This window comes from Colius striatus, chromosome 26 (genome assembly GCF_028858725.1).
Source record: "Colius striatus isolate bColStr4 chromosome 26, bColStr4.1.hap1, whole genome shotgun sequence".
NCBI lineage: Eukaryota > Metazoa > Chordata > Aves > Coliiformes > Coliidae > Colius > Colius striatus.
The window spans coordinates 842,953-867,679 of NC_084784.1; the positions used below are offsets into that span (position 1 = coordinate 842,953).

A 24,727-nucleotide genomic window follows, 5' to 3' on the forward strand; every position below is an offset into this window, starting at 1 on the left:
CCCGGGGGTCCTGACTTTCCCCCCCAGCTCTGAGCTCTTCACCTGGGGGACTGGGTCTGGAGGCGTGGGGTGGGGGGGCTCTGAGTCCCCACAACCCCCCTGTGTGTGTGTGTCCCACGAGGGACAGTGACACCCCCCACACACACACGTATCACAGCTGAGGGGACCCATTTGGAGGAGGGGGCCCTCCTGCAGCTGCCCCCACCCCCACAGCCCCCCCCGGCAACCCCACATTCCCCGGCGCCGGGGGGGCCCAGGGGAGGTCGCGGTGGGGGGAATCATCTCGGCCATAACCGGGTCCGTTAACCCCTTTCCCGCCCCGTGGGAGCTGGGCTGGGCGGCGGGATTCGCCCTTTTCGGGCCGTTTCGCTGATGAGGCAGCGGCAGCTCTCGCGTCACGGCCCCCCCGCGTGTCCGGGCGCGTGTGTCCCGCGTCCCCCCGTGTCCCCCCCCGCGGGCTGCGCGGAAGCCGGGGCGGGCCCGGCTCAGTCCCGGCCGCACACGGACCGACACGGCTCCCGCCGCCGCTCCCGGACCCCCCCCGACCCCCGCGGGACGGCCCCGGCCCCGGCGCCGCCGCCATGAAGCCCCCCGGCGCCGTGGGGACTCTGCTGCGCGCGTTCGGCCGCCGCGACGGCAGCGACACGGTACGGACGGGGCTGGGGGGGCCGGACCCGGGGGCGTCACGCGGGGGGGGAGGGGCTGCGGACACCCCCGAGCACACGCACCCGCGGCGTGAGCCGGGGTTTGCCACTGTGCCATCCCGCACAGCCGCCCCCTCCCCACGCGTGACCCGCGGGGGCCGGGTGGGCTGCGACCCCCCCTCAGCTGCGTCTCCATCCCTTTCTCCCACTTTCTCTCCTTTCCCACGCCCCTCCCCCGCTGCCCCCCTCCCCTTTCCCCACTCTGTCCCTTTTCCCACGCTGCCCCCCCCCACGCTCCCCCGCGCCCGTGGGAACTGTCGGGGCCGTCCTGGGGGGGGTCGGGGGCCCCGTTTCCTGGGCTGGTCCCGACCCGCTTCCTGCGGCGGGACACGGCGTCCCCGGGCGGGACACGGCGGGGGGGGACACGCGGGGGGACACGGACACCAGGACACGGGGGAACGGGGCGGGGGGGGTAACACTGGAGGGGGGAGACGAAGCCAGGACGCGGGGAGACCCTGGGGGCAGCCCTGGAGCTGCGCACGCCCCCCCCGGCACCGCTCCCACTCCTAGTAGTGGGGGGGGGGTCTCACGCGTCCCTGCAACCCCGTGGCCGCCTCATGCCCACGCGTGACCCACACCCCCCGCAGCCCCCCGCGCCCCACAGCTTCCGCGAGAAGACGTTCCGGCGGGGGGGGGCTTGTGCTGCCTGCGGGGACTCCCTCGGACCCCAAGGCCTCGTCTGCAGAGGTGACCCCCCCGTGACCCCCCTTGGCCCCACGGGGCGGGGGTGTGCGGCGAGGGGACGGAGGGAGGCTGGGAGGGGAAAGGGGGCTGGGGGGGGTTATGCCGGGGGACGTGTCGCTGGGGGGGGGGCAGGGGGGAGCTGACTTGTGCGGGGTGCCGGGGGATTTTGGGGGGGCGCTCTGGCCGGGATGCACCCTGACATCCCTTTTCCCTCCCCCCCCAGTGTGCAAAGCCACCAGCCACAAGCGATGCGAGGCAAAGGTACGGGGGGGGCCGGGGGGGCAGCGGAGGGTTAGTGAGACCCCCGGTTGTGGCCCCCCACCCCACTGTCCCCTCCTGATCCCCAAGGCAGACGGGCGAGCACGCGCAGCTCCCCCGTGCCCCCCTCAACATGATGCTCCGGGGTTGGGGGGGTGTCACATCGTCCTCGGCCCCGGCCCCCCCTGTGGCCCCCCCAAGCGTTGTGCAACGCTCGGCCTTGGCCGGCGGCCCAGGCTGCAGCTGGGCCTGGCATGGGGAGGGACACACGGGCACGGTGGGGACACGGGGGAAGGCCAGTGGCCCCCGCATTGAGAGTGGCCGCAGGGGTGGAGCAGTGGCCACCCTCTCCCCCAAAATCCCCTCCCCAGGCAAAGTGCATGACCCAACAGCACCAGCACTGGGACGCACACACACTGCTCCAGCGTGGGCTGGGGGGCCCCCAGATTTATCCCCCCCCAAGATTTACCCTCCCCCAGATTTACCACCCCCCGCCCCGCGCTTCAGTTTCCTCCGTGGGGCTGAGCCAGAAAGGTTTCAGGGGGGACACTTGCTCGGCTGCCCCCCGCCCTTCCTTCGCTATTTCCAGCGCTGGCCTCTCCCGCCCCCCTCCCGCCCCGTCCTGTCCCGCCCCGTCCGCGCTCAATGGAACCTCTGTCCCGGCCGGGCCGCGCCACCAGCAGCCCCGGGGGGGCAATGGGGAGGGGCCCACTCAGGATATGGGGCTGGGGTCCTCCCTAGGGTTGCAGTCCATCCGGCTCTGCTCTGGGGCTGGGGTCCCTCTATAGGGTTGGGATCCCTCTGTGGGGCTGGGGTCCTCCCCTACAGCTGGAGTCCATCCTGCTCTGATGGGGCTGGGGTCCCTCTGATGGAGCTGGGGTCTCTCCGTGGGACTGAGGGATCTTCACCCCACGGGATATGGGGCTGGGGTCCCGCCGTGGCTCCCATCCTGGGTGTGGGGCGGGGATGATGCCCTCCCCGCTCCCCTTCCAGGTGACGTCGCCATGCCAAGCTCCGCCTCCCCCCGAGATGGTAAGTGCTGGGGGGGGTCTGTCCCGGCGCAGGGCCCCCCCAGGTGTCCCCAGGGGAGGGGACACTTGAAGCTGAGCCCCCCCCCGGCGGGGCCCGGCCCCCCCCGTGCTGCCCCACAGCCCCCTCTGCTCCCCCAGAGGAGGAACACGGCCCCTGCGCGGCGCAGCGAGCACCTGGTGAGGACCCCAGACCCCCCCGTGTACCCCCCCCGGGAGACAGGACCCTCCTGACCCCTCCGTGCTCCCCCCAGGGCTCCACAAAGTCCCTGAACGGCGGCCGGCAGCGGAGCACCCTGCCCAGGTAGGGGTGGGGGGGATCCTGGGGCACCAAGGGTTATAGAGGGGGAGGGGGGCACTGAGTGGAGGGCAAAGGATGCTGCAGTGAGTGCTGAGCCCCGGGTGGGTGCCGTGGCCCCCTGCCCATCATACCTCCATCATCCCTTGTGCCCCCCCCATGACCCCTTTTGCCCCCCCATGCCCCATGACTTCCTGTGACCCCCCACCATGCTCCTCATGGCCTCCCACACCCCCTGTGTCCCCCACGACCTCCCTGTGCCCCCCCAATGCACCCTCCAATGCCCCATGACCTCCTGCACCCCCCCATGCCCCTTGTGACCTGCCGTGACCCCTGTGACCTCCCACGCCCCCCGTCCCTCCTGTGCCCCCCAGGAAGCCCCTTGCCCCCATGGCTCCTGTGAACCCCATGGCCCCTTATGACTCCCATGACCCCCCATGTTCCCACACCCCCTCTTTACTCCTGTGCCCCCATGACCCTCCTTGCCCCTATCACCCCCCCATGATCTCCATGCCCCCTCTATGACTCCCACATCCCCCTCATGACCCCCTCTTTGCCCCCATAAACCCCTGTGATTCCCGTGTCCTCTTACGACCCCTGTCCCCCCCGACCCCACTTACCCCCATGGCCCCCCACGATCCCAATTACTCTGCCATGACCCTTGTCCCTTCTATGATCCCTTTTGCCCCCATGACCCCTCACAACCTCTTGTACCCCCCGTGCCCCCCGTGCCCCAGGAGCTGCAGCCTGGAGCTGGTGACAGAGCGTCCCTTCGCCCTGGACCTGACGTACGTGACGGAGCGGATCCTGGCGCTGCGCTTCCCGCGGGCGCTGGACGAGCCGCGCTACCGGCAGCACCTGCGCGACGTGGCACAAATGCTCGGCCACCGCCATGGTGACAAGTACACGGTGCGGGGACAGCGGGCTGGGGGGACACGGCAGCACGGCCCCCGAGGGACGGGACAGTGGAGTCCCCCAGGGACCCTAAGGGACAGGATAGTGGGGTCCCCAAGGGCAGGAGGGGAACAGGACATTGAGGCTGTGGGGACAAGACATTGGGGACCATAAGGGTCAGGATTTTGGGGACCCTAAGGGACAAGACAACAGGGTCCCCAGGGGATAGGATGTTGGGGATTCTAAGGGCAGGAGGGGAACAGGAGTGGGACAGGATGTTTGGGACCCCAAGGGTTGGGACAGCAGGGTCGTGGGGACAGGACATTGGGGACCCCAAGGGCAGGGCACTGAGAGACACAGGGACGGGATGTTGGGAACCTCAAGGGACAGGACATCAGGGTCTCCAAGGGTAAGAGGGGGACAGGACACTGGGGCTGTGGGGACAAGACATTGGGGTCATCAAAGAAGGGACACTGAGGGCCGTGGGGACGGGACATTGAGGTCCATGGAGACAGCAAGGGGACAGGATTTGAGGTCTCCAGGAGATTGGGACCTCGGGGGCAGGAGAGGGGGGTCTGTGGGGCTGGGACAGGGGAGGCCTTAAGGACAGGACACTGGGATCCCCAGGGCCATGGGAGTCCCCAGAGGGGCTGTGCCAGGGTCCCAGCTGTGGGCTCTGCCAGCTGTGGGCTCTGCCAGCTGTGGGCAGAGGCTGTGCCTCAGTTTCCCCTGTGGACACTCAGCTGGGAGATCTCCAGACACAGACACCTCCCTGACCACCCTCCAACTCCCCCCTCAGCTCTTCAACCTGTCTGAGAAGCGCCGGGACATCAGCAGCCTGAACCCCAGGGTGAGGAGGGGCTGCTGGGGGTGACTGGGAGGGACTGGGGTAACTGGGAGGGACTGGGAGGAGGGGCCTCGGTGCTGACTGGACCCCCCCCAGGTGCAGGATTTTGGATGGCCGGACCTTCACGCCCCAACCCTGGAGAAGCTCTGTGCCATCTGCCAGGCCATGGAGAGGTGGCTGCAGGCCAACCCCCAGCACGTGGCTGTGCTGCACTGCAAGGTGGCAACTGGGCTGACTGGTGCAACTGGGGCAGCTGAGGAAACTGGGCAACTGGGGTGACTGGGACATCTGGAGGCCATGGGAGGGACTGGAGGGGTCAGTGCTGGGGCTGGGGGGAGTGATGAGAGGAAATGAGGGCAGACTGTGGGGAGCTGTGAGGGGAAAACTCAGGAAGGACTGTGGGGGGCTGGGAGGGACTATGGGGGGATCTGAGGGCAACTGGGGGGCGATGGGAGGAACTGGGGGGCTTGTGGGGGTCAGGGAGGCAATGAGAAGAACCGGGGAGCTGAGGGAGGAGTTGGGGGGCTGGGGAGTGGTGTGGGGGCTGTAGGGGACTGTGGGGGCAACTGGCAGATCATGGGAGAAACTGGGGGGCTGGGAGGGACTATGGGGTGATCTGAGGGGTCATGGGGGGCTGTGGAGCATGGGGAGCCATGAGGACCTGGATGCACTGGCAGTGCTGGAGGACACTGGGGTGTTTGGAGGGGTCTGGGGGGCTCAGGGATGGCTCTGACACACATCTGCCCCCCCACCCAGGGCAGCAGGGGCAAAGCTGGTGTCGTGGTGGCCGCCTACATGCACTACAGCCAAGCCTCAGCTGGGTATGGGGGGCACAGGGGGGCAGGCATGGGGGATGGGGGACACAAGGAGTATGGGGAGGGGGGCAGAGGGCACCTGGGGGTGATGGGGGGGCAGAGGGAATGTGGGGTCAGAAGTTGGGTGCGGGGTGGGATGGGGTCAGGGGAGCAGTGGGGGGTGTATGTGGGGGTGCTGGGGATGGGGGAGTCCTGAGGTGCTCCCCAGCTGCATGAAGCTCTGACACCCCCCACTGGGGTCCTGCCCACCCCCAGTGCTGCCCAGGCCTTGGGCACCCTCAGCATGAGGAAGTTCTACGAGGAGAAGGTGGCAGCTGCTCTGCAGCCCTCACAGCAGAGGTGGGGGACTGGGGAGGATGGGGAGGCTATGGGGCACTGGGGGGCTATGGAGGAGCTGTGGGGGGCTGGGGGAATATGGGGGGCTATGGAGGGGCTGTGGGGGCTATGAGGGGCTCTAGGGAATATGGGGGCTGGGAGGGGCTGAGTGGAGCTTTGGAGGGGCAGTGGGGGTTTATGAGGGGCTGGGAGCACTGTGAGTGGCTATGGGGGACTATAGGTTGCCTTGGTGGGCTACAGGACTCTATGAGGGGCTGTTTGGGCTACGAGGGTGCTATGGGGAGCTGGGGGGTGTGCTAAGGGGGGCTATGGGGACCATGGGTGCAATGGGGGTCCACAGCTTCCTACCTGGTCAGAGTTATTCGTGCAAGAGCTGTTGGGGTGCTGGGGGGAATGGGGGGGAGCACACGGACTGGAGGTGGGTACTGGGGACTCTAGGGGATTCTGGGCAGGGGCTGCAATGAGAGGGGAGGGAGCCACAGGCAGAGCGTGCAGTGTGTGCAGTATGTGTGTGTGCAGTGGCTGCAGTGTGTCCTGTGTGTGCAGTATATGTGCAGTGGCAGCAGTGGTTGCAGAGGGTACAGTTAAGGTACAGTGGCTGCAGTGTGTGAGGAGGCTGCAGAGGATGCAGTGTGTCTGCTGTGTGTTCAGTATGTGTACTGTGTGTGCGCTGTGTGCAGTGTGTGTGCTGTGTGTGTGCAGTGTGTGTTCAGTGTGTGTGCTGTGTGCAGTGTCTGTGCAGTGTGTGTTGTGTGTGCAGTGTCTGTGCAGTGTGTGTGCTGTGTGTGCAGTGTGTGTGCTGCGTGCAGTGTCTGTGCAGTATGTGTGTTGTGTGTGCAGTGCCTGTGCAGTGTGTGTGCTGTGTGTGCAGTGTCTGTGCAGTGTGTGTCATATGTTTGCAGTGTGTGCTGTGTGTTCAGTGTGTGTGCAGTGTATTCAGTATGTGTACTGTGTGTGTGCAGTGTGTGTTCAGTGTGTGTGCTGTGTGTGTGCTGTGTGTGTGCAGTGTGTGTTCAGTGTGTGTGCTGTGTGCATTATGTGTGCAGTGGGTGTGCAGTGGGTGTGTGTGCTGTGTGTGTGCTGTGTGCGCTGTGGGTGTGCAGTGTGTGTGCAGTGTATTCAGTGTGTGTGTTGTGTATATTTGTGTGCTGTGTTCAGTGTGTGTGCAGTGTCTGTGCAGTGTGTGTCATATGTTTGCAGTGTGTGCTGTGTTCAGTGTGTGTGCAGTGTATTCAGTGTGTGTGCAGTGTATTCAGTGTGTGTGTTGTGTATGTTGTGTATGTACAGTGTGTGTGCTGCGTGCAGTGTGTGCAGTGTGTGTCATGTTTGCAGCGTGTGCTGTGTGTTCAGTGTGTGTGCAGTGTGTTCAGTGTGTGCAATTGGCTGCAGTGTGTGCTGTGTGTTCAGTGTGTGTGCTGTGTGTTCAGTGTGTGCAATTGGCTGCAGTGTGTGCTGTGTGTTCAGTGTGTGTGCTGTGTGTGCAGTGTGTGTGCAGTGTGCAGTGTGTTCAGTGTGTGTGCTGTGTGCAGTGTGTGTGCAGTGTGTGTGCAGTGTGTGTGCTGTGTGTTCAGTGTGTATGCAGTGTGTTCAGTGTGTGTGCAGTGTGTGCAGTGTGTGTGCTGTGTGTTCAGTGTGTGTGCTGTGTTCAGTGTGTGTGCAGTGTGTGCAGTGTGTGTGCAGTGTGTTCAGTGTGTGTGCAGTGTGTGCAGTGTGTGTGCAGTGTGTTCAGTGTGTGTTCAGTGTGTGCAGTGTGTTCAGTGTGTTCAGTGTGTTCAGTGTGTGTGCAGTGTGTGTGCTGTGTGCTGTGTGCAGTGTGTGTGCTGTGTGTTCAGTGTGTGTGCAGTGTGTGTGCTGTGTGCAGTGTGTGTGCTGTGTGTTCAGTGTGTGTGCTGTGTGCAGTGTGTGTGCTGTGTGTTCAGTGTGTGTGCTGTGTTCAGTGTGTGTGCAGTGTGTTCAGTGTGTGTGCTGTGTGCAGTGTGTGTGCAGTGTGTGCAGTGTGTGTGCAGTGTGTTCAGTGTGTGTGCTGTGTTCAGTGTGTGTGCAGTGTGTTCAGTGTGTGTGCTGTGTGCAGTGTGTGTGCAGTGTGTGCAGTGTGTGTGCAGTGTGTTCAGTGTGTGTGCTGTGTGCAGTGTGTGTGCAGTGTGTGCAGTGTGTGTGCAGTGTGTTCAGTGTGTGTGCTGTGTGCAGTGTGTGTGCAGTGTGTTCAGTGTGTATGCAGTGTGTTCAGTGTGTGTGCAGTGTGTGCAGTGTGTGCAGTGTGTGTGCAGTGTGTTCAGTGTGTGTGCTGTGTGCAGTGTGTGTGCAGTGTGTTCAGTGTGTGCAGTTGGCTGCAGTGTATGCAGTGTGTGCAGTGTGTGTGCTGTGTGCAGTGTGTGTGCAGTGTGTTCAGTGTGTGCAGTTGGCTGCAGTGTGTGTGCTGTGTTCAGTGTGTGTGCAGTGTGTGCAGTGTGTGTGCTGTGTGTTCAGTGTGTGCAGTTGGCTCCAGTGTATGCAGTGTGTGCAGTGTGTGTGCTGTGTGCAGTGTGTGTGCAGTGTGTTCAGTGTGTGCAGTTGGCTGCAGTGTGTGCTGTGTGTGCCCAGGTACGTGGAGCTGTTCCGGGCTCTGCTCTCAGGCCGCAGCCGCCTGAGCAGCCGCCCCCAGTTCCTGCACCACGTGCTGCTGCCGCCCCTGCCGGCCTTCGCCCCCCACGGTCAGTGCCCACCCACAGACCCCCCAGCAACACCCCCCAGGGATCCCCTATGGACCCTCAACCAGGAGACACCTGAAGAGAAACCTCCCCAGGGACACCCCCAGGGACCTCCCAAGTGACCCCCCAAGACAGGGACTCTCAGCAAGGACTCTCCCAGGGATCCCCAACAGACACCTCTCAACAGGCACCCCCTCTCAATGACCCCCAACAAGGACCCCCAAGGAATATCTCACAAGGATCTCCAACAGGGACTCCCCAGCATGGACCCCTTCAAGTCTCGCCCTGCACGTCACCCTCATGGCCCCTCCCACCCTCTCATGCCCCCCCATTACCCTCATAGCCCCCCCATACCCATCATAGCCCCCTGTTGACCCCTCATATCCCTCTCCAATCCCCTGATGACCCCCAATCTCCCCATAGCTCCCCTAGCTCCCATAGCCCCCCCCGACCTCCTCATAGCCTGCTCAGCCCCCTCATACACCCCCCTCCAGCCCTTTCATGCCCCCTCCCGCGCCCCCAACCTCGTCCAGCCCTCTCATGCCCCCATAGCCCCCCAGCCTCCTTATAGCCCCCTCCAGCCCCCCCATGCCCCCCTGCAGGTTGCCAGCCCTTCCTGAAGATCTACCAGTCTCTGCAGCTCGTTTACACCTCAGGGGTCTAGTGAGTGTGTGACCCCCTCCAGACCCCCCTTCCTGGGCAGTTCCGGGGCCACTCTGTGCTTCCCACTGCCCCATCCTCACCCTCTCCCCCCCGCACCCCCCTGCAGCCGCCCCCCGGCACCCCAAAGCCTCTGCATCACCCTGGAGCCGGCCCTGCTGCTGAAAGGGGACGTGATGGTGAGGGGGGGTGCAGGGGGGTTTGAGGAAGGTGAGGGGGCGTGTGGATTGTGAGGGTGGTGCGGGGGGGGTGCCGGGGAGCGTGCGGCGCTGTGAGGGCGGGTGGTCGTGTCCCGGGGTGCGGGGGGTTGGGGGAGGTGCGTGTACCGGGAGGATTGGGCTGGGGGGGGCGTTTGGGGGTCTCGCGCTCATCAGAGGTGGGGGGATGTGTGTCTGTGTCCCCCCATCCCCGCAGGTCACGTGCTTCCACCGGCGCGGGGGCGCGGGAGCGCGCGAGCCCGTGTTCCGCGCGCAGTTCCACAGCGGGGCCGTGGCGGGGGCGCGCATGGAGCTGGGCAAGGGGCAGCTGGACGGCGCGTGCGCAGGTGGGGGGCACGGGGGGCACCGGGTGCGTTTGGGGGCTGTAAGATTTCGGAGGGGTCAAGAAGGGTTGGAAGAGTTCGGGGGGATGGGGAAAAGGGGGATGTTGGGGAGCTGCGGGGTTTGGGAGGGGCAGGAGGGTTGCGTCGTGCTTCAGGGGTACGGGGTGACAGGGGAGGGGTTGTTGGGGGCTTTGGGCATGCAGGGGAGGGCGATGTGGGCTTTGCCCCCCAACATCCCCCTGACCCTCCCCCCCCCTCCGCCCAGACGAGCGCTTTCCCCCCGGAGCCACCGTCGAGTTCATCTTCTCCTCCGGCCCCGAGAGGATCAAAGGTTTGGGGGAGGGGGGGCTGGATGCAGAGGCGGTACTCCCTGGGGACCCCCACGTCGCCCCCTTCACGGCCACCCCGTGCTCCCTCCCTGCAGAGTGGGTCCCCCCACACCCCCCCGTGCCCATCGACTACGCGCTGGGGGACGCGGCGCTGCGGCGGGACTCGTACCAAGGCTTCAACCTGTGCCCCGAGGACAGCCCGGCGGGTACGGCGGGGGGGTGCATGGCGGGGGGCACGGGAGGGGCACGGGAGGGGCACGGAGCGGGAGTGCACGGCGTGGGGCACGGCGGGGGGTGCACAGCGTGGGGCACGGTGTGGGGCACGGCAGGGACACGGGAGGGGCATGGCAGGGGGGTGCACGGCGTGGGGCACGGGAGGGGCACGGGAGGGGCACGGAGCGGGAGTGCACGGCGTGGGGTACGGCGGGGACACGGGAGGGGCACGGCGGGGGGGAACGGGCGGGGGCACGGCGAGGGATACGAGGGGGAGTACGGGGTGCTTTGGGGAGGTCATGGGGAATTATTCCATGGAGGAGGGATGCGGGGGTCATAGGGGGGCACGGGAGGGAACAGGGGGTACGGGGGAGCATGAAGAGGGGTACTAGGGGAGCAGGGGGAGGAACTGGGGGGGCATCGGAGGGTTCGTGGGGGGGGCACTGGGGGAAGGGGGGGCGCGGAGAGGCCCCTGGGAGACACCGAGACCACCTCCCCGCGGTCCCCGGGAGGCACGCGGGTTGCTGAGGGTCCCGGGGGGGTGGAGGGGGGCACACGGAGCAGCCCCTCCCCACCATGCCCCCCCCCTCCCCGCAGAGCCCTCGCACACGCGGGGGCCGCTGGATGGGAGCCCCTACGCCCGGGTGCAGAAGCCGCGGCCGCCCAGCCCCGGGGGGGGCATCGGCCTCGAACCCTCCCCCAGCGCCGCCGTGGCCGAGCCCCTCCCGCCCGGCCGCCCCCCGCCCCCCACCGCGGCGGAGCGCCGGGAGCTGGAGCAGCTGCTGGGGGGCTTCGGGATGGGGGGGGCACCCTTGGGGGGGCCAGAGACTGCCATCTTGGAGGATGAGCACCCCGAGGCTGTCCCCCACAGCCCCCACAGCCCCCCCACACCCCAGGACTCCACAGCACCCTACAGCACCCCAACACCCCTCAGGACCCCATCACCCTACGGGACCCCCACAGCCCAGGACTCCACAGCACCCTATGGCACCCCAACCCCCTACAGCACCCCAACAACGCCCCACGGGACCCCCACACCCTACAGCACCCCAGCACCTTACGAGCCCCCCACACCCCAGGGCTCCACAGCACCCCACGGGCCGGGGTCCCCCTGCAGCACCCTCGCCCCCCACAGCCCCCCAGCACCCTACGGGCCCCTCCTCGCTCCCCCCTGCCGCTGGCCCAGCCTGGCCTCGCCCTGCCCGTGCCACCAGTGGCCTCCCCGGCCCGGCAGCCCCCCGGGCCCCCGCCGTGGGGCTGAGGGGAGCCCGGAGTGGCGGCTCGGGGGGGGCGGGAAGCGGGGGCTGCAGCGCTCGCTCTCCGAGGGCTTCCCCCGCTGTGGCTACGGGCGCCGGGGGGGCGGCTTCGTGCTGCTGGAGGAGCTGCCCCCCCTCTGCCCCTGCCAGGACTGCCAGGCCTGGGGGGCCCCCCCACTGCTTGCCCCCCCCACACTTTACGGGGGAGGCTTAGAGCGGGCGGAGGGGAGCTGGGGGGGCCCCGCTGAAGCCCTCGAGCCCCTCCCTTGCCCCCACTGCGGCCACCGCGGGTCGGGCTCGGGTTTGGGCTTGAGCTGGGGATCCCCCCGGCCCCCCCGGGACTCCTACGGAAAAGTGGGCTACGAGCCCCCCCGGCTGGAGGCCCGCGAGGGCTACAACATCCCCGGGCAACCGGACCCCCGGGAGCGCGATGGTGAGCGGCGGGTGGGGGGCTGCGGAGGCTGGGGGAGAGCTCAGTGACAGGAGAGGGGCTTGTGGGGAACCAGCGGCCTCGGGGGGGTAAAGGGGGGCTCACAGGGGGCTGAGGAACTGGGGGGCTACGGGGGCCACAGACGGTCTGGGGGGGTTAATGAGGGACTCACAGGTGGCTGGGGGGGGCTTATGGGGGCTGCTGGGAGCAGTTGAGAGACTGGGGGGGGGTTAGGGGCTGGAGGGAGCTTTTGTGGGGACCAGTGGACACAGAGGGGTAAAGGGGCTAATGGGGAGGCTACTGGGAGGGGTCTTACTGGGGCTCCGGGGGGGCACTGGGGGGTGCAAAGGAGGCTAGTGGGGGGGGCTGCGGGCACAAGGGCTGGGGGGCGCTTACTGAAGGCTCATCCTCCCTTTGTCCCGCCCCCAGAGCGGAGGAGCCCGGGCGAGGGGGGTCCCTGGCCCAGGAACCTCGAAGGTCCCGATTCCCTGCGCCGCCCCCCCCGGGACCCCCCCCCCCAGCAGCGGCGGCGGCGCCCACGGGTGCCCCGGGGGGGGGTCCCCGGCCTCCTCACTGCCCGCCCCCCCCTTCTCCTCCTCCCCAGCACCGCCCCTCCCCGAGAAGCGGCACCCGCCCGCGCCGGGGGGGGCCGGGGACACGGCGACCCCCCCCCCAGCCCGTCTCCCCGAGCGCAGGGGGCACCCCGGAACGCCGGGACCCCCCCGCGCCGGGCTCTCACCCCCCCGGCGCCGCCTTCGTGCAGGACACGACCCAGTTCTGGTACAAACCCGCCCTGACGCGGGACCAAGGTACCGGGGGCGGGCGCGGGGACCCCCGGGCCGGGCCGGGGCAGTGTTGGGGGACCCCTCCGTGCCGGGGGAGGGTCCTCCGCGCCCCCTGACCCTGCCTCTCCCCAGCCGTGGCCCTGCTCCGCGCCGCCCCCCCCGGCTCGTTCCTGGTCCGGCGCAGCCGCTGCTTCCCGGGCGCCTTCGGGCTGGCGCTGAGGGTCCCGGCCCCGGCCCCCTGCCCGGCGCCCGCCTCCGGTACGGCCCCCCGGGACCCCCCAGTGCTGGGGAGGGGAATCGGCACCCACGGACCATCCAGACAACCCCCAGCACCCCACAGACCCCCCCAAGGATTCCCAAAAGCCCCCCAGAACCCCGTAGCCCCCTCCAGGACCCTGTAACACCCCGGGGCACCCAACAGATCCCCCCAGGACCGCATAACCCCCCCCCCCCAGCATCTCATAGCACCCCCAGGACCCTGTAAGCATCCCACAGAGTCCCTCCTCTCCAGCTTCCCAGCCCCCCACAGCCTCTGTAGCCCCCTCCATGAGCAGGGTCTGGTGTCACCCCAAGGGTTGGGGGGGGGGGGGGCACCCATGGGTGCTGACCTGCCCCCTCCCTCCCCCCCCAGGGGACCCCCAGGAGCAGCTGGTCCGGCATTTCCTCATCGAGACGGGGCCCCGGGGGGTCAAGGTCAAGGGCGGCCGTGACGAGCCCCATTTCGGTGAGGGGTGTCCTGAGGGGGGTGTCGCAGGGGGTGGGAGTGGTGAGGCCCTGTGGGGGTGGGCCAGGGTGTTGGGGGGGGAAGTGGGACCCTGCGGGGCAGTCTTGGGGGGGGCTCATGGGGGGGAGGGTCCCCTTAGGGGTAGCTTCTGGGGGGTCCCTGCAGGGTCTCCCCTTGGGGGGGGGTCCGAGGGGGTCCCTGACGCTCCCCCCCCAGGCAGTCTGCCGGCGCTGGTGTTGCAGCACTCCATCACCCCCATCTCCCTGCCCTGCGCCCTCCGCATCCCCACCAAAGGTGGGTGACACCTCTCCCCCAAAATCACTTTCCCCCCTCCCCCAAACGGCGGGGGTATGCTGGGAGGGGGCGTCTGGCAGTGTCTCCAGCCTGTGCCCCCCCCCCCCCAGACCTGCTGGAGGAAAGTTCGGGGGGGCCCGTGGCCCCCAACGTCAGCACAGCTGGGGAGCTGCTGCGGCAGGGAGCAGGTGGGGGGCACAGGGGGCTGGAATGGGGGGGGATATGGGGAACAGGGGGCTGGGATGGGCTGGGCTGGGGGGGGATATGGGGAATAGGGGGCTGGGACAGGATGGGGAGAATGGGGGGGCTGGAATAGGGGGCACAGGGGGCTGCAGTGGGAGAATGGGATGGGGGCACAGGGGGATGGGGGCACAGGGAGGCTGAGATGGGGGGGCCACGGGAGGAATGGGATGGGCAGGGCTGGGATGTGATGGGGGGGCACAGAGGGGTTGGGATGGGAAGGGGGGGCACGGGGGGCTGGGATGTGATGGGGAGCACAGAGGGGTTGGGATGGGAAGGGGGGGGCACGGGGGTCTGTGGCCCAGTTGCAGGGATCCTCCAGGGCTCTGCCCTGCCGGAGGGCTCTGGGGGGGCTGCGTGGCTGAGGGGGTGTTGCCCCCCAGCCTGCAGCGTGCTGTACCTGGGCTCGGTGCCCACCGAGTCGCTGACAGGGCCTCAGGCCGTGGCCAAAGCCGTGGGGTCGCTGCTGGCAGGGGGTGGGGAGGGATCGCCCCCCCCGGCCCCCCCCTGCACCGTCCAGTTCAAGGTGTCAGCGCGGGGCATCACCCTGACCGACAGCCAGCGCCGGTGGGTGTCCCCCCGTGCCCACAGCCCCCCGCCCTGTGTTCCCATCCCCCTCCAATCACCCTGCAGTGGGGGAGGGTGTCCAGAGCCCCCTCCTCACTTTGCCCTCCCCCCGCCCCAGGCTCTTCTTCCGCCGGCACTACCCTGTGAGCAGCGTCACCCACTGCAGCACCGACCCCCAGGGCCGCAGGTGGGGCACACAGCATGGGGGGCACACAGCGAGGGGGGGCACACAGCGAGGGGGGCAGACACTATGGGGGGGGTCACAGAGCATGGGGGGCAGACACTGTGGGGGGGGCACACAGCATGGGGGGCAGACACTGTGGGAGGCACACAGCATGGGGGGCACACAGCGAGGGGGGCAGACACTATGGGGGGCACACAGCATGGGAGGGCACACACTGGGGGTCACACAGCATGGGGGGCAGACACTGTGGGGGGGGCACACAGCATGGGGGGCACACACTGTGGGGGGGGGCACACAGCATGGGGGGCACACAGGGAGTGGGGCACACACTGGGGGGGGCACACAGCATGGGGGGCAGACACTGTGGGGGGGGTCACAGAGCATGGGGGGCACACAGCGAGGGGGGCAGACACTGTGGGGGGCACACAGCATGGGGTGCACACACTGCAGGAGGCACACAGCATGGGGGGCACACATTGGGGGGGTCACACAGCATGGGGGGCAGACACTGGGGGGGGGTCACACAGCATGGGGGGCAGACACTGTGGGGGGGTCACAGAGCATGGGGGGGCACACAGCGAGGGGGGGCAGACACTGTGGGGGGCACACAGCATGGGGTGCACACACTGCAGGAGGCACACAGCATGGGGGGCACACATTGGGGGGGTCACACAGCATGGGGGGCAGACACTGTGGGGGGTCACACAGCATGGGGGGCAGACACTGGGGGGGGGCACAGAGCGAGGGGGGCAGACACTGTGGGGGGGTCACACAGCATGGGGGGCACACTGTGGGGGTCACAGAGCATGGGGGGGCACACACTGTGGGGGGGTCATAGAGCATGGGGGGGCACACACTGTGGGGGGGGCACACAGCATGGGGGGCACACACGGGGGGGCACACAGCGAGGGGCCCTCCCCCCCCTGTGCCTCACAGCCCCTCCCCGCAGGTGGGCACAGACAGGCAGCAGCAGCTCGCAGTGAGTAACCACCCGCAGAGCCCTGCAAGGGGGGTGCTGAGACACCCCTCAAAGAACGATGACCCCGGTGGGATCCCCCCCCCCACCTTTAATTCCGACCACCCTTCCCCCAGGATCTTCGGCTTCGTGGCCCGGCAGCCGGGGGGGCCGGGGGGGGGCCAACGTGTGTCACCTGTTTGCGGAGCTGGACCCGGAGCAGCCGGCAGCCGCCATCGCCGCCTTCGTCAGCCGCGTCCTGCTGGGCACCCGCCGGCCCTGACACCCCCCACGCGGGGGGAGACACGGGGAAGGGCCCCCCTGCACCCCCCCTTCCCAGCAATAAAGGCCACGGGCTGTAGGAACAGCTTTATGGGCACAACAGTCGATGCAGAGAGGTTGGGGGGGGGGGGAGGGGATATGGAACTCCCCCCCCTTGTAAAACTGTGCACAGGGACCCCCGGGATGGGGAGAGGGTCCTGGGGGGGGCAGGGCACAGGGACCCAGCACGGAGGGGGAAGATTCTGAGGGGAGAAGGTTGTTACATTCACCAAGTGACACCACGGGGGAAAACACCTCCTGCTTAAACCAGACCCCCCCCCAAAATAACAGGGGGGCACCTCACTATGGGGGGGGGAGGGAGCTTTAAAGTGCATGGGGGGGCCTCCTGTGCCCCCCTCGACCTGCTTTCGGGGTGCAAGGGGGTCCCAGGGGGTCTTTCCTACTCACTGAGGGGGGCTGGGGGGGTCTCAGGCCCTGAGGGGGTATGAGGGACCCCAGGGGGGTGAAACAGCGTCCTGGGGTGTTTTGGGGGCCCCCCAGCTCTATGAGGGAGTGCAGAGTGTACCCGGGGGGGGGTTTGGGTGGGACCCCCATACCCACTAAAGGCATGCTTGGGGGGCTTTGGGGTGCCTTCAGCCACTGAGGGGGTGCAGAGGGGGTTTTGGGGTCCCCCTAGCAGTTCAGGGGGTGCAGGGGGGGTTCTGGGGTGCCCTCAGCCGCTGAGGGGGTGCAGGTCCACACGCACCTTCTCGCCAGCGCTGAGCATGCCCACGGTGGGGGAACCAGCCCCCTGGCGGCACCCGCGCCTGGCGCCGGCCCAGGACCTGCCCGTTGCGGGTGAAGAACACCTGTGGGCACGGGGGGCACGGTCGGGGGGGGGGGCACCATGAAGCAGAGACTGGGGGGCTGGGAACGAGGTGGGGGGCAGAGGCACAGAAATTGGGGGGGCCGTGGAGGGGGAATTGGGTGGGCAGGGAGGTGGGGGCACGGTGGAGGGCACAGTGGGAGGGGCATCAGGGATTGGGGGTGCATGGACACAGTGGGGGGGGACTTAGGGGGGTCAGAGGGACAGAAATAAGGGGGTATTAGGGGGGAAAGGGGGGGCACAGAGCAGGGGGGCATTGTGGAGGACACAGGCAATGGAGGGGCACTGGGGAGCAGACACATGGAGGGTGGGGGGACACTGGGGGGTGTATGGACACTGGGGGGCACTGGGAGGGACACTGGGGGCTGTGTGGACACTGGGGGGGACACGAGGGTGTATGGACACTGGGGGGCACTGGGGGAGTCAGAGGCACAGAACTGGGGGGCACTGCGGGGGCAGAGCGGGGTGGGACTGGGGGGCACAGGGCATTGAGGGGGCAGCATGGACAGGGGGCACTGGGGGGGCAGGGAGGGACTGGGAGGGTTGTGTCCCTCCTGGAGCTGTGCTCGTACCACGACCTTCCTCCCCTCATGTTCTTCCTCCTCTTCCTCCTCCTCTTCCTCCTCCTCCTCCTCCTCCTCCACCTCCTCCTCCTCCTCCTCACCGGGCGGCAGGTACAGCACGTTCCTGACAGGCAGCCGCTGGGCGCAGGGCTCGTCGCTGTCACCTGGGGGGCACAAACGGCCCGGGGGGTGCTCAGGGAGCTGCTGCTGCCCCCCCCCACCAGGCACTCAGCCCCATGGCCCCTCCCCACCACGGCAGAGCCCAGGCACTGTGCTCCTCCTCAGCCCCATCATCCCCCCACCCCCTTCCTCAGCCCCACAGCCCCCTCCTCACTCCAGCCCCCTGGCTGGCCCCTTGCCTGGGGCACTCAGCCCCATGGGCCCCCCAGCCCCATGGCAGCCTCCTCCTCAGTCCAATCAGCCCCACAGATTCCCCCTGGCACCAAGACCCCCAACCCCCACAGCAGACACGCCCCAGGGTGCTCAGCCCCATAGCTCCCCTCCCCACATCCCACTTTCCCCTGTCTCCCAGCCCCCCCAGCCCACCCTCGCTGTCCTGCCCGTAGTCTCTGGGGAACATGATGCCACAGCCCATCACGTCGCCTTTGTAGCAGCGAGGCCCGAAGGGATCCCCCACTCCACTGCCCTGGAACAGCTTCCCATCATCTGGAGGGGCAAAAACACAGGGGGGGACACACATGGGGGTGGGGGGCACACAGGGAGGGGGGAAATAGAGACATGAGTATTGGGGCTCTCCACACAGCCCCAGCAAAGGGGGGATGAGCCAGCCCTGAGGACGGGGGTGGGGGGCAGCAGCCCAGGGAGGGACTGGGAGGGGTTGGGAAGGGGGAAGGATATGGTGAGGGGGCCTCAAATTCAGGGAGGGTTCCTTCCATTTGGGCAGGAGGTGCCTCATTTTTGGGGGGAGGAATCAGTCATATTTTGGGGGCTTGCAGGTGAGGGCGGCACAACCAGTACAACAGCCCCAAAGCACTGGGGATTCTGGGGAAAGGGGGGACAATGACCCCACTGAGACCCCTTTGGGATGGGTTGGGATGAGGGGGCTGGACCCCAAATATCACCAGGGGAGGCCCAAATCCTGGAGGGAGGAATCCCCATATTTGAGGAGGGATCTCATGTTTGGGGAGGTTCCCACATATTTTGTCAGGGGGGGATGTCTCACATTTGGGGGGACCCCAGGATGTGGGGGATCTGCCATGTCTGGGGGGGCTCCTCACATTTTGGGGGGCTCCCGTTTCAGGGCAGGGGTCCCTCACAGGTGGGGGAGGAATCCCTCACATTTTAGGGGAGGATCCCTCAGATTTGGTAGAGTTCCCCATGTTTGGGGGGGGGGGGGGGGGGGGAGTCCCTCACATTTAGAAGGGGTCTTCACATCTGAGGGGATGACCCCTCACATTTGAGGGGTCTCCATGTTTGGGGGGATTCCCCACACCTGAGGGAGTCCCCACGTTTGTGGAGGGGGATCCCTCATGTTCAGGAGGGGTCCCCATATTTGGAGGGGGCTGATCCCTCACACTGGAGGGAGGATCCCTCATGCTCGGGGGGAGTCTCCTCACTTTGGGGAGGGGGATCCCTCTCATTTTGTCAGGGGGGCCTCACCTGCATGATAGGCCACCGAGCCCCTGCTCCAGCCAGGGTGCCGGTTCTTGGGGTAATCCTGGGGTGCAAAAGGAAGAAGAAGGGGATGAAGCCTTTGAAGGAGGGGGGTGGGGGAAGCCCCCAGCCTCCCCCGTGTCCCCCCTGTGCCCACCTTGCGTGCCAGCCCCAGGGCAATGTAACATTTCTCGCCGGGGTCCACGATCTCCACCTCGAAGTAGTGGCTGCGGGTGCTGAGCGGGCGCCGGGCCTGCGCCAGCCCCACGTCCACGATGCTCTTGCCCTGCCCCACGTACTCCAGCAGCTGGGGGGGGGGCACGGGGGGCACCCCCAGCAGGGTAAGGGCATGGTAAGTGTTGAGGGGGAGAAATCTCAAAGGTGGAGACCCCCAAAGCAAGAGAGGAAGCCCCAAAGGTTGGGGGAAGGAAACCCCCAAAGTGGAGGGAGGAGGGAGCCCCAAATTTGGTCAGGGCGGGTCACACCATGGGGAGCGACACCCTCAAAAGGGCTTCATGTGACCATGGGGCACCCAGGGCCCACGGTGGTGGCTGTGACCCCCACCTAACCCCATCCCTCCCCCCAACAGTGCCGTGTCCTCCTCAGTGCTGTGTCCCCCTTGCCCGTCCCGCACTCCACGTCCCCCTGCTTGGCCCACTCCCCACTCAGGACCTTCCCCCCACTAAATGCTCTGTCTCCTCCTTGTCCCTCCCAAACACTGTGTCCTCCCCTTCTCCCCCAGATACACTGTGTCTCCCTCATCCCCCACACTGCAGTGTCCCCTCATTAGTCTCCTCCCCTTCTCCCCCATCACGTCCCCCCGTGTCCCCCCCAGTCCCATATTCCCACACCCCATGTCCCCCCCAGTCCCCTCTCAACACCACATCCTCCTCTTCTCCCCCCAACTCCGTGTCCTCCCTGCCTCCTCCTCAGCGTTCTGTCCCACTCACTCCACATCCCCCTCAAACACTTTGTTCCCTCTTCTCCCCGCCACCACATCCTGCCCCGTCCTGCCGCGCCCCGGCCGTGCCGCTGACCGTGCCGCAGGCCCGCACGTCGTGCAGCCGTCCCCACTCCTCCTCGCCGCTGTCCACCATCATGGCGGCCTCGTCGGCACCGGCCGCGGCCTCGAGGTGCAGCCGAACCTCCTCCCCCGGCGAGTGCATCCCCACGGCCGGGAACAGCCCCGCGCCCGCCCGCCGCACGCACACGCTGCCCACCTGCGGCACGGCCAGCAACAGGGCTGGGGGCACAGGGGGCACCGGGGGCACGGGCAGGGGGCTGGGGGCACAGGGGGCACCGGGGGCACAGGGGGCACCGGGGGCACGGGCAGGGGGCTGGGGGCACAGGGGGCACCAGGGGCACGGGCAGGGGGCTGGGGGCACGGGGGGCACCGGGGGCACAGGCAGGGGGCTGGGGGCACAGGGGGCACCGGGGGCACGGGCAGGGGGCTGGGGGCACAGGGGGCACCAGGGGCACGGGCAGGGGGCTGGGGGCACAGGGGGCACAGGGGGCACGGGCAGGGGGCTGGGGGCATGGGGGGGCACAAGTGATGGGGGGCCTGTGGGGTTTAGGTGGGTCTCTGGAGGTTTCAGGGGTCACTGCAGGTTTTGGGGTTCCATGGGCGGTTTGGGGGGGTCACTGTGGGTTTGGGGGGTCTGTGTGGGGGTTTGAGGGGTCCCTGTGGGTTTGGGGGGTCACTGTGGGTTTGGGGGCTGTGTGGATTTGGGAGGTCTGTGTGGGGGTTTTGGGGGTCTGTGTGGGGGTTTCGGGGGTCACTGTGGGTTTGGCGGGGGTGTGTGTGGAGGTTTGGGGATCACGGTGGGTTTGAGGGGTCCCTGTGGGTTTGAGGGGGTCACTGTGGGTTTGGGGGGGTCTGTGTGGGGGTTTTGGGGGGTTTGTGTGGGGGTTTCGGAGGTCACTGTGGGTTTGGGGGGGGGTCACTGTGGGGGTTTTGGGGAGTCTGTGTGGGGGTTTCAGGGGTCACTGTGGGTTTGGGGGGGTCACTGTGGGGGTTTTGGGGGGTCTGTGTGGGGGTTTCGGGGGTCACTGTGGGTTTGGGGGGTCTGTGTGGGTTTGGGGGGGTCACTGTGGGTTTGGGGGGGTCTGTGTGGGGGTTTCAGGGGTCACTGTGGGTTTGGGGGGGTGTGTGTGGAGGTTTGGGGGATCACGGTGGGTTTGAGGGGTCCCTGTGGGTTTGGGGGGGTCACTGTGGGTTTGGGGGGGGTCTGTGTGGGGGTTTCGGGGGTCACTGTGGGTTTGGGGGGTCTGTGTGGGGGTTTCAGGGGTCACTGTGGGTTTGGCGGGGGTGTGTGTGGAGGTTTGGGGATCACGGTGGGTTTGAGGGGTCCCTGTGGGTTTGGGGGCTGTGTGGATTTGGGAGGTCTGTGTGGGGATTTCGGGGGTCACTGTGGGTTTGGGAGATCTGTGTATGGGTTTGGGGGGTCTGTGTGGGGGTTTGGGGGGGTTGCTGTGATTTTGAGGGGTCTGTGGCGGTTTGGGGGGTTGCTGTGGCTTTGGGGGGGTCTGTGGGATCTGCGTCGATTTGGGAGGAGTGTGTATGGATTTGGGGGGGATGACTCTGGGTTTGGGGGAGTGTGCGTGGAGGTTTGGGGGGTCACTGTGGGTTTGAGGGGTCCCTGTGGGTTTAGAGGGTCTGTGTGGGAATTTGGGGGGTCACTGTGGGTTTGGGGGGTCTATGTGGGTTTAGGGGGTCTATGTGGGAATTTGGGGGGTCACTGTGGGTTTGGGGGGGTCTATGTGGGAGTTTCAGGGGTCACTGTGGGTTTGGGGGCTCTGTGGGGATTTGGGAGGACTGTGCATGGGTTTGGGGGGGTTGCTGTGGGTTCGGGGGTTCTGTGTGGAGGTTTGGGGAGTCACTGTGGGTTTAAGGGGTCACTGTGGAGTTGGGGGGGGCTGTGGGGGGGTTGGGGGCTCTCCGTGGGTTTAGGGAGTCGCTGTGGGGGTTTGAGGGGTCCCTGTGGGTTTCGGGGGTCACTGTGGGGTTGGGGGGGTTGTGGTGGGGTTTGGGGGTCCGTGGGGCCGGGGCTCACCCTCCTGCCGTTCTGGGTGAAGAACACCTGTGCCGTGGGCACCTCGAAGGAGCCGCGCTCGATGCCGCAGCCAATGCGGTCGCCGGAGCTGCACTTGCTGCCCACCTGCCGGCCCTTGGCACGGCCGCTGTACAGCCTGTGGGGGCACCCGCGGGGGGCTCAGGGCTGCTGGCACACGGTGGGGCAGCAGGGCACCCCCCACAGGACCACGCTGGAAGCCACAAGTGCCGCCACCCCCCCCCGCCCCAATCTGTGTGACTGGCTGCCTCCTGGCCCCCCCTTCCCAAGTCCTGCCCCGCACCCCCCGCGCCTCAGTGGCCCCTCTTGAGGCTCCCCAGTCCTAGTGGCCCCTCCTGCATCCCAGCGGCTCCCCTGGGTCCTGGGGGCCCTTCTGGGACCCAGTGCCCACCCCCTTGGGCCTGGTGGCCCCTCTTGAGTCCTGGTAGCCCCCACTCAGCCCGGTGGCCCCTCAGTTCCACTAGCCCCTCCTGACTAACCCCTGGGGCCCAGTAGTCCCTCATAAGTATTGGTAGCCCCCATTGAGTCCCAGTAGCCCCTCCTGAGTTCTTGTAGCCCCTCTTGAGACCCTGTAGCCTCTCTAGGACCTGGTAGCCCTTCTTGAGTACCAGTGGCCTCCTGGGACCCAGCGGCCCCTCCTGAGTTCTGGTAGCCCCCCTGAGACCTGGTAGCCCATTCTTAGACCCTGTAGTCCTCCAGGGGCCTGGTAGCCCCTCTTGAGACCTTGTAGCCTCCCTGGGGCCCAGTAGCCCCTCTGAGTTTTGGTAGCCCCCACTGGGCCCTGGTAGCCCCTCCTGAGACCCTGTAACCACCCTGGGGCTCAGCAGCCCCTCCTGAGTTCTAGTAGGCCCTCCTGCATCCCAGTGGTCCCCGAGTCACAGGGGACCCCATGAGTCCCAGTAGATGTCCCTGAATTCCAGTGTCCCCCCCTTGAGTCCTAGTACCCCCCTTGAGTCACAGTGCCCCCCAGGAGTCCCAGTAGCCCCCTGGGGCCTGGTGGGCCGCACTCACTTGCCGTCATCGGCGTGGTAAGCCACGGAGTCGGGCAGCCAGCCAGGCTGGTGGTCCAGGCTGTAGTGCTGTGGGACCAGCCCCACGGCGATGGTGCCCCGCACACCGCTGTCCACGATGGACACCTGGCCAAGGGGGAGGGAGGACACAGCGGTAGGGGCCATCACTCACTGGGAGAGACACTCAGCAAGCCCCCCTCCACCCATCAAACATAGGGGAGAAGTGCCTCGGGGCAAAGCGTCACCTCAAAGTAGTTGTTGTCCCTGGTGAGGGGTCGTGGGGCCACGTAACAGCCGACCTCGCCAGAGCTGCCGTGGTAACTGGGGGAGAGACACAGACACAGAGACACACACACACACAGAGACACACACACAGACACAGAGGCGCACACACACACACAGAGGCCTCATTACTGAGGAGTGAGCTCATTCATGTTTCCAAGTGTCAGGAGGATGGAGCCAGGCTGTGCTCAGGGATGGCCAATGATAGCACAAGGGGCAATGGGGATAAGCTGGAACATCAGAGGCTCCAGAGACATACAAGGCAGAATTTGTTCCCTGTTGAGGTGAGGGAGCACTGGCAGGGGCTGCCCAGATGGGCTGTGGAGTCTTCTGCTCTGGAGACATCCCAAACCCATCTGGATGAGTCCCTGTGTGCCCTGCTCTAGATACTCCTGCTCTGGCAGAGGGTTGCACTGGGTGAGCTTTCCAGGTCCCTTCCAGCCCTTGACATTCTGGGGTGGTGACAGCCACACATGGCCTCCCTCCCACCCCCCAACATCCCCGCGTGGGAAGGACTCCCCGGGGTGCCACCCCCAGCCCCTACCTCAGCGTGTCGCCGTCCACCAGAATGTGGCGGGCGCGCTCCTGGCAGTGCCCGGCCCGCACCTCCCGCACCTCCCGGATCTCCCGGATCCGCCGCCGCCAGTTCAGGAACCTGTAGTGCAGGTGCAGGTCCTCCATGGCGGGGGGGGGGCCTGCGGGCGGGGCGGCGGCGCTCAGGACCCCGGCATCCTCCCAGGACCCTCCTACAGCCGGGACCCCGCGTGCGGCCCCTCCGCACCCGCCGCCCCGGCCGGGACCCACCTCCCGCCGAGCCCCCCCATGCGACACCCCACACACTCCACAGCCGCTCTCCGCCACCCTCCCCGCTCGGGTCCGCACGCACGCGGGCCCCCCCTTACCGGCCCCCCACACACCAGAGGAATCTGCCCACCCCCTCCTGTACCGGGAGCCCCCCCTTCACGGGCCCCGGCTCCATGAGTCCCGCTCGGGCCCGGCCGCCCTCACTCACATCCGGGCCCCGCGCTTCCTCCTTCCCCGTCGCCTCCTCCTCCCGCCCAGCCGCTCGGCCAATCACCGCTTGGAGAGCCCCGATTGACGGCGGTCTCCGCCAATCGCCGACCCGGAGCCCAGGGGGAGGGGGCGGAGCCTTCGCGAGTGCGGGAGAGCCGGGGTCACGTGACCCGGCGGGCCCACCCGGGATGGGGAGGGGGGGGAGGGCGGGAGAGCGCCCCCCCGTGGCAGGGCCGGAGGACGCCGGGGAGGGGGCACTGGGGGCACCGGTAGCTCCGGGCGTTGCACTGGGCAGAA

The 24,727-nt window shown here is 67.4% G+C and overlaps 2 protein-coding genes across 2 annotated transcripts; one reads left to right on the forward strand and one right to left on the reverse strand.

The window, feature by feature from the left end:
- Positions 1-469: 469 nt before the first annotated feature.
- Positions 470-16,092, forward strand: LOC133627974 (tensin-2-like). The gene is given in 29 exon segments (XM_062015630.1): positions 470-647; positions 1,292-1,391; positions 1,612-1,649; positions 2,640-2,678; positions 2,816-2,854; positions 2,929-2,978; positions 3,710-3,881; positions 4,666-4,716; positions 4,810-4,932; positions 5,470-5,534; positions 5,784-5,867; positions 8,445-8,554; positions 9,154-9,214; positions 9,321-9,390; positions 9,626-9,755; positions 10,018-10,083; positions 10,177-10,287; positions 10,892-11,983; positions 12,410-12,570; positions 12,573-12,789; positions 12,898-13,023; positions 13,397-13,489; positions 13,706-13,783; positions 13,894-13,971; positions 14,407-14,590; positions 14,709-14,777; positions 15,724-15,753; positions 15,867-15,909; positions 15,911-16,092. Coding segments are annotated over 29 exon segments (3,648 nt in total). The 5' UTR covers positions 470-581; the 3' UTR covers positions 16,013-16,092.
- Positions 16,087-24,449, reverse strand: SPRYD3 (SPRY domain containing 3). The gene is given in 12 exon segments (XM_062015605.1): positions 16,087-16,789; positions 16,791-16,859; positions 17,449-17,603; positions 17,986-18,105; positions 19,060-19,117; positions 19,211-19,360; positions 20,091-20,273; positions 22,107-22,242; positions 23,136-23,260; positions 23,380-23,455; positions 23,961-24,109; positions 24,428-24,449. Coding segments are annotated over 12 exon segments (1,290 nt in total). The 5' UTR covers positions 24,431-24,449; the 3' UTR covers positions 16,087-16,723.
- Positions 24,450-24,727: the final 278 nt, after the last annotated feature.